General features: G+C 33.2%; 1 protein-coding gene across 10 annotated transcripts; it reads left to right on the top strand.

Moving 5' to 3' along the window:
• The first annotated feature begins 2,140 nt into the window (after nucleotides 1–2,140).
• Nucleotides 2,141–9,899, top strand: LOC18040262. 10 transcript variants are annotated; one of them, XM_024185025.1, is made up of 18 exons: nucleotides 2,154–2,374; nucleotides 2,472–2,523; nucleotides 2,654–2,676; nucleotides 2,872–3,026; nucleotides 3,606–3,629; nucleotides 3,708–3,750; nucleotides 3,878–3,966; nucleotides 4,192–4,287; nucleotides 4,795–4,849; nucleotides 5,556–5,718; nucleotides 6,384–6,597; nucleotides 7,114–7,255; nucleotides 7,340–7,377; nucleotides 7,859–7,925; nucleotides 8,012–8,110; nucleotides 8,218–8,243; nucleotides 8,353–9,370; nucleotides 9,572–9,899. In XM_024185025.1, exons 2-17 carry the CDS (start codon nucleotides 2,482–2,484, stop codon nucleotides 9,333–9,335), a joined length of 2,259 nt encoding a protein of 752 aa, XP_024040793.1. In that variant the 5' UTR covers nucleotides 2,154–2,374; nucleotides 2,472–2,481; the 3' UTR covers nucleotides 9,336–9,370; nucleotides 9,572–9,899. The 10 variants fall into 10 exon arrangements, with proteins under 10 accessions (XP_024040801.1, XP_024040793.1, XP_024040794.1 ...); XM_024185026.1 differs by having other exon boundaries at nucleotides 8,353–9,322; XM_024185027.1 differs by lacking the exon at nucleotides 9,572–9,899 and having other exon boundaries at nucleotides 2,819–3,026; nucleotides 8,353–9,498.
• The last annotated feature ends 1,279 nt before the right edge of the window (nucleotides 9,900–11,178 follow it).

Here is an 11,178-nt window from a genome sequence, read left to right on the forward strand (position 1 = left end):
AAATAAATATTTTTTTTTGCGGATTCACGGATTTTTGCGGATTCACAGAAGTAAATCCATATCCAATCCACCGACTGTGGATTTTTAAAATTTCAATCCACCAATCCACGGATCGGATTTATACGGACTGGATTTTTACGGATCAGACGGATTGAACGGATCGGATCGGATTCTGAACACCCCTAACAAAAATGAAAATTTTTGACACTATTTGGCACATGAAACACTAAATTCCAAAGATGCAATATGTAATGGGAAGAGGAGACATGAAATATGCAACAATAGACACCCAATATGAATATCATGTAAACATGCAACATGATATTTTATATATATGACAAATGATGTTAAACATAAAATATAAAAGTCAAATACAAAACGGATGGGAATATAAAATTTTTTGGCACCATTTATGACATGAAACACCAAACTTCAAATATACAACATGTGATGTGAATATGAGACATGAAATTTATATATGAAATATGCAAAACAGAAAGTGAAATATGCAGCATTAGATTTTAAACATGAGTAGCATGTACACATGCAACTTGTTACTTTATAAATGTGACAAATGTTCGACATGAAATATGAATGTTGAATATGAAACGGCTGGGAATATAAAAAATTTTGGCGCCATTTATGACATGAAACAACACATTTCAAAGATGTAACATGTGATGTAAATATGAAACATAAAATAATAACAAAAAAATATGCAACCTGATATTTTATACATGTGACAAATGATGTTATACATGAAACATAAATGTCAAATATGAAACAAGCAGGAAAATAAATTTTTTTGTGCTATTTATGACATGAAACACTAAACTTTAAACATGCAACATGTGATTTAACTATGAAGTACTAGGGGTGTTGGAGGATCGGATTTTGTGGATTAGACATCAATTCATATCCGATCTACGATTTTGCGAATTATAAATTTTTAATCTAATCCAATCCACGGATTGGTAAAATTCAATCCAAATTCAATCTATATTCTGTGGATCGAATGAGGAATTGACCCAATCCATATCCAATCCACCATTTTGTAGATTGGTTTACGGGCTAAAATTTTTTAATCATGTCCTATTCACGAACCAACTAAATAAAAAAATGATTTTACCACCGGTCAAATTCAAAATTAAATAAGATTTAAATTAATTAATTGTTTAAATAAAGTTAGAAAATACATTCAAAGTTTCAAAATATAACACATCAAAAAGAAAAAAAATCTCATTTGTTTAGATCAGTATATGAAAATTAACTGCTAAGTAAGTTATATTTTTTTATTTAATTATTTTTATTTTATATTATTGTCGAATAAGACATAATATGGTGTTAATGTAACTATGTTTTAACTTATATATTTATTAGTAAGTATAATACCCTATTTACAAATTTATTTTTTATTAAATATATTTTTTTATTTTTTTACGAATTCGCAGATTTTTACAGATTCACAGAAGTAAATCCATATCTAATCAATTGACCGTTGATTTTTAAATTTTCAATCCAATTTAATCTGCCAATCCACGGATCGGATTTTTACGGATCAAATTTCTGCGGATCAGACAGATTAAGTAGATTGGATTGGATTCTAAACACTCCTATGAAATACGAAATTTATATGTGAAATAATGATAGGAAATATGAGAAATTTAAAGTTAAATATGCGACATTAGATATTAAACATGAGTATTGTTAAATATGAACATTTATCTATAAATATGTAACCCTTAGTGTTATATATGAAATGTGAATGCCAAACATGAAACAAGAAATGAAAAGAAAATTTTGAGGTATTTAGAATAGTAAAAATGAGACAAATAACAAACGGGAGCCCCTATGTTACATTAATTGTAACATAGCATTTGCCATAACAATATATATGAAAATTTTTATGTGAAATTTGAGCTATCACATAGAACATATGAAACAAGCTTTTGTTCTTTATTTATTAAATTTTTTTTATTTTTTCTTTTGATTAGGATAAAATAATAATTTTCTTTCACTTTGTATTTATTTATCTTTTCTTTATTATTAATATTATTTAAAAAAAAATTAATTGACATATTAATTAATTATATAAATTTAATGAATTAATTAAATACAGCCACCGGTTAAACCGGTTAGTTGGCAGCCAAAGAATATTGGACCGTCTTTTTGAGAGCTCGGCATCATGCTGGGATATAACCTGCCGGCATTTTAGTCACACCCATCGCAGGGAAGCCAGGAACCAGAGAAAGAAATTGTCACTAAAAATCTTTTTACGGTCGAAAACTCGCAGACGTTTGCGGTTTTTGTTGTTCGATATTTGCAAAGCAATTTAGCTAAGCGGTTCCGTTATCCTAAATATAAAAAACGAAAGGTTTGTTTATAATCTTCACTTTTAATTTTTAGATTTTCTCTGTTGTTTTTGTTCAGCATTAGGTTTAAAATTTCGTTTAATTAAACAATTGGCGTAGGTTTTTTAAAATGTTGCTGTGGATGGGAGGATCAAGGCGGAAAGTGACGACGGTAAGTTTGAATTTTGATATTTCTTCAATTTCATAATTTATATGTGAATTTGCTGTAATTTATTATTTATCATTTACAATTTTCTTTTATAAACTTTTACGCATGATATCTTTGGGGAAAAAAACTCCAGTCACGCAAGTCTGCACAGAAGAGGTAAACGCATTATTTTAATTTCTTTATTTATGATTGATTAGGTGTTAAATGAATTTTATGTTCTTCAAATCCTGTTTTCCGGAAACAGTTCCAATCGAATTCTCAATCTTTTACCTTATTTATTTATTTGTTATTGATTTAGTGTTTATACATGCAAAAGATGCTATGTGTTTTGTTTTGTGAAAAAAACTCAAGGCAAAAGCAATACTTTGAACAAAGGAAACGACAGCATCAGCAGGCAGCTGTGTTAGACAGCCATGCTGATCCTAAAGAACACAGATCACTGGATGTTCTCAGTTTGCTAAACCTGTCGACAACTGCTGAAGAACGCAAGTGTGCTTGTCTCAATGGTAAATCTTAAATTCTCACCTTGTGGAAGAATATGTGAACTATTTTCCCTTTTTTTTGAATGCTAGTGTTTAGGATTGCAATATACATTTGACTCTTTTATTGTCGAATAGACAATTTCAATATATTTGGCCTAATAATTACTCTATATAGGAAGCATTTTTGGATTTAAATGATTAAAAACTCAATCACCTTTTTGTTTTGTTAAAGTTTACGGTGGCAAAGAGGCCCTCAAATTCTGTCTGTTTTAATGTAGGTGGTTCATAAAATTGAGATTGAGGTATAAAGCTTGTTTATAATATTAGTCTATTAAAGTGATACACTTGTGTATTCTATGTCCTTCATAAAGGGTTTCATAAAATGTTGAATCTGACGAGTTGAGCAATAGCATATAGCTGTTATTAGACTTCTCGAGTATTTCTGGTGTCATGAGGCATAGTGCAAGTCTGTTTGTTTTTCTGCATGTTGTTCATCTGCTTTGTAAAAATAAAATCATTAAGGAACAGAAAAGGCATCTACAGTGAAGTATCCCATCACAAAAGATCCTGCAAAAATCTTTACCAACACAGAAACTTTTGCAGATTCTGTTGATTACAAGGAAGTAGGTAACATTCGAGTCCATGATGCAATTTTGAATTAACGCCTTAAATCAAAGATTAGATGTTTGTGACTATTTCATGCAGTAACTTCATCAGGCTACCAAGCAGAGACCATATCCCCAAAGAAGTGAGTGTTGGGTTTGTATTTTCTATATGCATGCTTTCTTATCCCTTTCGTATATGCTGATGTATTTGATTAATTTTTACAAGAGGATGTTTTAACTTTAGGAGCTGATGTTTCTGTTGCCTCACAGTTTTAAATTTACTGCTTCTGATAGTCAGAACAACGCCTTCAATGAAAGCAGTTGTGATTCATATCTCAGGAAAACAACCAATATCCAGCGTAAGTATCAAGTATTTACTATGTACAAATTCTCAACTCTCTTACTCTCTAGGCTTCTCCTGCCGGGCTTTGACTGGCCATATTCCTTTCCAGAGCACTTTCATTAGTGGAGCTCCACTGGGTGGACTTCTACTATAATGCAGCTGTTCTTGTCATTGATGGTTATCATGAAAATGTGTCGATATTGTATTTTCTTCATTGTTACCTTGCAATCTTATTTCTCAGAGATATCTGTTTTTGATTTGCTTGCTGATGATGGACCAAGTGGCAATTTGGAGGCAAGTCCTGTCCATGAAGCTCATGTTGCATTTTCAGTAGAAGGTATTAAATTGCTTCATTAGAAGTTGAAAGAATATTTCATTCTTGAACCCAAAATAACATTTTTTTTAGATGAAAAAAAATGAGTTTACCTTATCATTCAACTCGGTCTACTGACCATTTTGCACCAGTATTAAGAAGGTCACTGTTCCTCTGAAATCGTCTTCATAAGTAGAAGGAGCAATTGACACAGAGAAAACTGGATAAACTTTTAAATGGTTGAGAAATTAGTGAAGAGCAGTGGGAAATTAGCTATGAGACTGACCAGTCATTAAAACAATTGTAACTTCAGCTCTCTCACCACCTCATGTCTTTCACTCCTCTCGTTAAATCTGTTGGCTCTCATGCATCCTACCATTTCAATCTTACGTAGTTACAGTTATTCATGTAGAGATTCTTTTTACCATGTGCTGAAAGAATTCAATGAGGTACTTTTTGGATGCCAATATGATTGGCTTTATTTTCTGTTAAATTGATATCTGCCACTTAGCACACTTTTTTGCCCTTCAGGTTTGGGCAAGGTGGGGACACAAACACCAATCCTCTCACCAGAACAATGCGAAAGGTAATAAGACACATACATTTTTCTGTTAATTCAATCTATTTTTAAATTCTACTGAAAGTAGTTCTAACAATATATTTTCCACAAAAGAAAACTGACTTCAACACTTTCTTGATTTATGAAACCAAATTATGTTTGTAATCCTTTATTATATTTGGTTGCTTGTATTACACTCTATTAAGCTAATTGGATGTTTATCCAAGAAAATTTAAGCACACGTTGAAAAGGAAAAATCCTATAAGCATTTTGAATTGCTTCACAATTGAGAAATAATTACTTGAGTTGATAACAAAAAATAGCATATGAAGTATGAAAATTTTGATATTTCCTGGTGACATATTGTAATGGTGCTTAAAATATCTTTTCTGACAAATTTGGTTCGTGAGGTATTTTAAGTTGTCCAAGGCAGATAGTTAGAGAATTATGTATTAGATTTTCAGTGGTTTATTTATTTATTTTATCCTTTTTCATTTTTGTAATGCAGCATGAACTTGTAACTGTGTGTTGGTACGTAGTTCTGCTATCTTCTTAACTGAATGTCAATGGCACAAATATCCATTAGATCTGTATTAGATTTTAATCCAAGCTGTCTCAGCATTTGGTTTTTAATTTTAATTTGTCATGAAATACATCCTTTCTCAATGCTGCATACGTAACTTAAGCTTGATTTGAGTTTAATAGCTAAGTTGATGTTTTGTGATTAAACTAGAGACTTCAGATATAAATGCATGGTTAAAGCACTATCTGAGCCAATGTCCTTGTACAAACATAGGATGTTTCAGTATGTATGCTCTTCACCTCAAAAGGCTGCAAGGAGGCATAACTTGTTAAAGAACTTTGATTATGTGTGGGATGATCTTGAACTTGAAGTGGTGAGAAGCCCATGCACACTCTTCTTTTTTAAAGTTTATATAATACTTGATTGGTCTAATTTGAAGTATTTGATGTTTTTTGCCTATAATTTCCTTATTGAATGAGATCCATGCAAAATGATCACAACTTTCTGAAGTATTTTGAGTAGTTTAAGCCTGATTTGAGTCCCTGAAATTGTGCATAGTCCTTTTTTGCTTATGTAATAAGTATGCAGAGGCATTGCAAAGCCTTTGGCTGTGGGTAAATGATAGTGTGGGTTTTTTGCATGACATTATAAGTTTGGCTGGGGAAAGTACAATGTAGTAGTTAGAAGAGACATATAGACTATGGATTTATGCATCTTTCCCTGAACAAAGCTTACGGGATAAAGGATGTATAGGAGAATATTCTTACCATTAAGTTAAGGGGAAGTTCAAATAGGAGTACAAGACAAATGATGAACCCTAGCTTCTTATTTATTTATTAACGGTCTTTCAAAAATATTCTATTCTGTATATGGTTTCTGCAGCTTTCTATAGTACGATAGTATTCCTCTGTTGGATTATTGTCTGATTGTCATCAACTGAATTTAATGTGTTGGTGGGCTGAGTAAACTTTATACTTATGTTCCTTAAGTTACTTTAAGTGGAGACATGACACAATTGTTGTGATCCATTGAGTATAGGATGTCATGATGCAAGATACGAATAAGCCCATGAGTGGCGGCTATTTGGAGTTTTCATCTGGCACAATAAATTCCCGTAGTCACAGGAAACTGAAGTATTCTACAGTACAGGACTGTGAACCATTTGATGGCTGTGGTAGTAAATTGCAGAACTCTTTTGGTGATTCTGAATTCTTCCATGGCGTTGGAAACAACAGTGAAGATCTATGGGACGGTATTTCAGTTTTTTCCCCATTCAAATTATCACTTTTCCCTTCCTATCATGATTATTATTGTTTCACTCTCGGAGAAACTTTTGGCATAATAAATTTTCATGTATCTTATGTGATATCATTGTGAGTCAAGATTATGTTGCATATTGTCTCATGCATATGCAAGCTCCTTTGCACCTGCTTTCCCGTATGTTAAACAGTTAAATCTGAGGTGATTTTCTAGTTGAAAGGATCTGGTGTGGTCCTTTAGATTTTGCTTAACTTGATAAAAAGTTAAAGTTGGTGAATATTTTGCTTAACTTTGTTTGTTAACTACTTAACTTCACGTGGCCATTTGTTGAAATGAGATTAATCATATTTCTAGTTTCGGCTTTTGAGTGTTCTTTTGTATTCCTGTATTAGATCATGGGTCCTGGGCATAAACTTGAGGTTCTGTAATTATTTTCTGTTATTTGATTTCCTTCTTAGGATCAGGAGTGTAATAATAGAGTCTAATTATTTGTCCTTTTTTTTTTCAGTACCGGCTAGGTCTAGCTTTGTAGATGACAATCTTCATATTGAGAATAGATTGAATGCGTCTGGGAGGAATTGGCAGAGTCAAAGTTATGGAAATGAGCTGTCAGATTCTGCTTTTGAATTCCCTCATCTACATAAGAATAGGTATTCCACCAATATCAATGTACTCTGCCATATTTTCTGTACTATCATGTGTAGGTTCCTAAGAATGTTCTTATAACCATGCAGGGTATTGGTGAAAGCAGCAGACAGATACAATATCTTAGGTTCTGCTATCAACGTCACTTTTTTCTTATTATTCAAATATCAATGTAGTTCTTCATTAATGCAGTTTTATTCTTTTAGGTTAATTTCAAAATACAATTAGTTTTCAGCTTTCTTATGTTAAATATAGAATACTCTAGTAACGGTTCACTATGGATTAGGAGGTTGGCTTACCCTTTGTCTACTAGGATATCATTTTCTAGCTACCAGTTTTATATATATATTTGACAAAAGTTAAAGTAGATTGGATTCATAAAAATTTACAAAAGGTGAACAAATTATCCACTAGCCCCAAAAACAGCCTAAGAATTTACAAATAAGAGTATCTCCAAAAAGTTAAGTAGTTTTATGTTCAATTACATCAAGAAAATTGCCATTACCTTCACCTTCCTGCTTGATGTAGAAAACTTTGGTTATAACAGATACTCTGGAAGTAATTGCCTTGATATATTGTTGATTCGTTCTGTTTACTTTATTAATCAGATTCATCATCTCCAAAGCGACAAATATCAGAAAATAATGGTGATTTCATAACATCCAAGATGACAAGGTGTTGTGGATTCTATAACTTCGAGTGTGCCTAGGTACGGGCAACTTTAGTGTGTAATTAGGGAATATGTCTTAATATGATGGCAGGTATCCTTCAGCTGGAAGGAACTCTGATTTTAAAGAGCCAATAAGTCAATTAGATTGGTCTTATCATGAGGATGCTAGGGATGATTTGAGTTTGCTAAGGTAGTTGTTGGATCTATCTTTGTTTAGTGTTCATCTTGTTTAATTTTACCTTGACTTGTGTATTTCACTTTTATAATCTTGTTTCACTTTTATAATCTTGATGGCAGTGAAGAGTCATGCTCATCCACTGCAGGTTTAGTATAGATTTCAGTTGCCAATTTGATGATTCAGGTTATATTACTTAAATCTTCATATGGAAAAAGCTTTTTGGTTAAGCAAGCCTTTTGCGCCATTGATGTCAGTAAGGGGTGAGGCAAAAAATATATCATCTTCAAACTCACTGGCAAAGCAGAGCAGAAGACCGAAGGATATTTCTGGAAGTGATGGAAATACAAATGGCTTGAAGAACATTTATGCCAAAGGAAAACAACACCAAAAAAGGTTTGATTTTCACCAGGGAAGTTACACGTGTGGGTCAGGAAAATGCACAAAGATGCCTAATCCATCAAAGTCAAAGCAGTTCCATCAATTAAATTCTCCTTTCCAAGAAGTATTTGGGCCACGGGACAGTTTGTTTGTGGAAGGATATAATTCCGCTGATGTGAATTCAGATTCGGGCTCTTTTTGTCAAACCTTGGAAATGAAAGTTCCATCCTTTGGATCTAAACCACAGATTGTAGATTCTTTTAGTGGATTTCCTATCCCTGAATCACAAATGTGTGCCAAATCCTATTTTGATGGATGCAAATATGGTAATTCTGTCCAATATTCATCTTTGCGCGGCATTGATTCTGAAAAGTCTCCATTCTGTAAGTCATTATGTTGCATGAGCTGTCATGATCCCCCTATATGCCTAAATCTTGATTTTGTACCAATGAAGCCAAGTTTATCCTTAGATTCCGAACCAGTACATATGCCATCGGCTTCTTTTCATGTTCCTGGTTCTCATGGAGAGATGCTCTTTCCTGATTTATCAGCTCTGGAAAGTGTTGGCAAGGATGAGAGAAGTAGATCAAAAGCCCAATCAGCTGTAAATAAGAAGTTCGAGCCAGATAAAAGAAGTTGCAGTGGTAACAATTGCCTGCTCTCAGTGAACACAGAGGCGATAAATTCTTCAACTTTTGAGTACAATGTTATAGAATGCAAGGAAGCCAAGGCTGGACTATCGGAACAAAACGGCACAGAAGCAACACCCTCTCCAGATCATGTAGAGGAGGCGTTGTTGTCATATGTAAGGAACCCCGACAGATTTGAGATTGTGGCTGATAAAGTGTATGTTAGATAAGTCTGGAACTATCATTCCTCTCCTTTACCTCTTGGGTAACTTGAAATCCAATTTACATTGACACTAAGAAGTTTATATTATTGTTAGATACATGCAATTGATATTCCTCCATGTCAAAATAAGAGAGAAGGTATCTAACTGCTGTCTATCTGAGTTCATATTATCTCCATTGTCTTTCAATGCTTATTGCCTAATTTTCCATTGGATTAATTTGTTCTACACGGATCTCCATCCAGGAATTGATGATGTTGGGCCCAAAAGAAAGACATCAAGTAATTGTGTTGAGTCATCCAGTCCTGTGGTGATGCTTGAAAGCTATGTTCTCAAACTTCTTTGTGTGCAGAATGTACTGAAAGATGCAACTGAATGGGTCACCACAAAGAAGCTATAATACCATCTCCATGTGCAATAGACAGCGCAAGTGTCATGATTCATGAATTTAAAATGACGAATGCTTCATTTGCATACATGTAATAGCATTTAGCACCTTGCAGTTCAGCAAATGAATCAGTAGATGCACGCTCACCAATGCATACTCTGTAAATCTCATTGCATTTGCAAATATCGAGATATATAATAAAGATATTTCATATATATTAATCAATCTCTTACTCGAGGCAAAATAATAAAATCGCTTGATAATTTTAAAAATACAGACAACAAAAATCTTTAATACAATAGCTAATGAAATAGGAGAATGGAAAACAGCCGATCTATGAATTGTGTCAATATATTTCATTGGTAAAGGTTTTCGTCTTTTTGTTCTACTGTTGTCCTTTTATAAAGTATTTTTACTGCATGATTTTTCTGTCATGAGTGGATTTTTTGTCTTCCCATTCAAAATATTTCTGAGGATTGCTGAACTCTTTCATATGATCTCTCAATTTCTTAACATTCGATTTCTGGATAGGATTGTCCATGAGCTCCTCAGCTCCTTCCTCCATGCACCTGTTTCTCCAAAAACCACAACCTAAGAAATAAAAAATGAGGAAGGAGGTCGAAAAGGAGTTTGAAGCACAAGCAAAAACTGGATAGGTATTTTTAATGCATGATTCCTGTTTTCAGAAAGAATCATGCATTAACTGTCCATATTATCATACTCTACAGAACTTGTATTAACATTGAGGATTATTTTACTAGGAGCTACCATGCGACTGAGTATGATACTTTTTCCGATTTGTATTCAAGAGGAAGATTTCCACATAATTATTTTGTCATTCAAGTGGGATCCTGTTAATGTTTTTTTTTTGTTGGGGGGGGGGGGGGGGGGTGTGTTTGTTACCTTAATCCTTTTAAGTCGCATCCTGGCATATCTGGCATAATCTGTAGTGATCAAATTCACCTTCACGTCCTACAAGTATGTAAAAACCTGAATTTTTGTAATATGTATTTAGTTTATTAAAAAGAAAAATAAAACAAACTAAGCAGCAAGCATAAATGTGAATTTATGCCTTAGCTTGTTGACAAACATAACAAGAGTAGGCATATTGGTTCACATTCTGATATATTAATGGCCAATAAAATTGTTGGCCAATTCTGTTGTATGTGTGCAAGACTATAGAGTGGTCATCAAGAAAAGAATCATGGAACTTATGTAATAATTGTTCAATGATATGAGATATAAGAGGAACGTCCAACCGATTCGTGCATGGGATTAGCCGTTTCATTTTGTATAGGGAAGGCCTAGTTGAGTAGTGGCCAACTTGCTAATTTTTTCCATGCAATCAATTCCATCAACTACTTTGTTTATTTTCCCTTATATTTGAGCCTACGAAACAAATAAAGCATTAAGGGTTGGGGAACTTGTTACATGAGAAAGGGCATCAGCAACTAAATTTTCTCT

This window comes from Citrus clementina, unplaced genomic scaffold (genome assembly GCF_000493195.1).
Source record: "Citrus clementina cultivar Clemenules unplaced genomic scaffold, Citrus_clementina_v1.0 scaffold_5, whole genome shotgun sequence".
NCBI lineage: Eukaryota > Viridiplantae > Streptophyta > Magnoliopsida > Sapindales > Rutaceae > Citrus > Citrus x clementina.

Coding starts and splice junctions, on each gene's coding strand:
- LOC18040262 (XM_024185025.1), top strand. CDS start 2,482: ATGTTGCTGTGGATGGGAGGATCAAGGCGGAAAGTGACGACG. Junction 2,524..2,653: donor CAAGGCGGAAAGTGACGACG/GTAAGTTTGAAT, acceptor AAAAAACTCCAG/TCACGCAAGTCTGCACAGAA. Junction 2,677..2,871: donor CGCAAGTCTGCACAGAAGAG/GTAAACGCATTA, acceptor AAAAAACTCAAG/GCAAAAGCAATACTTTGAAC.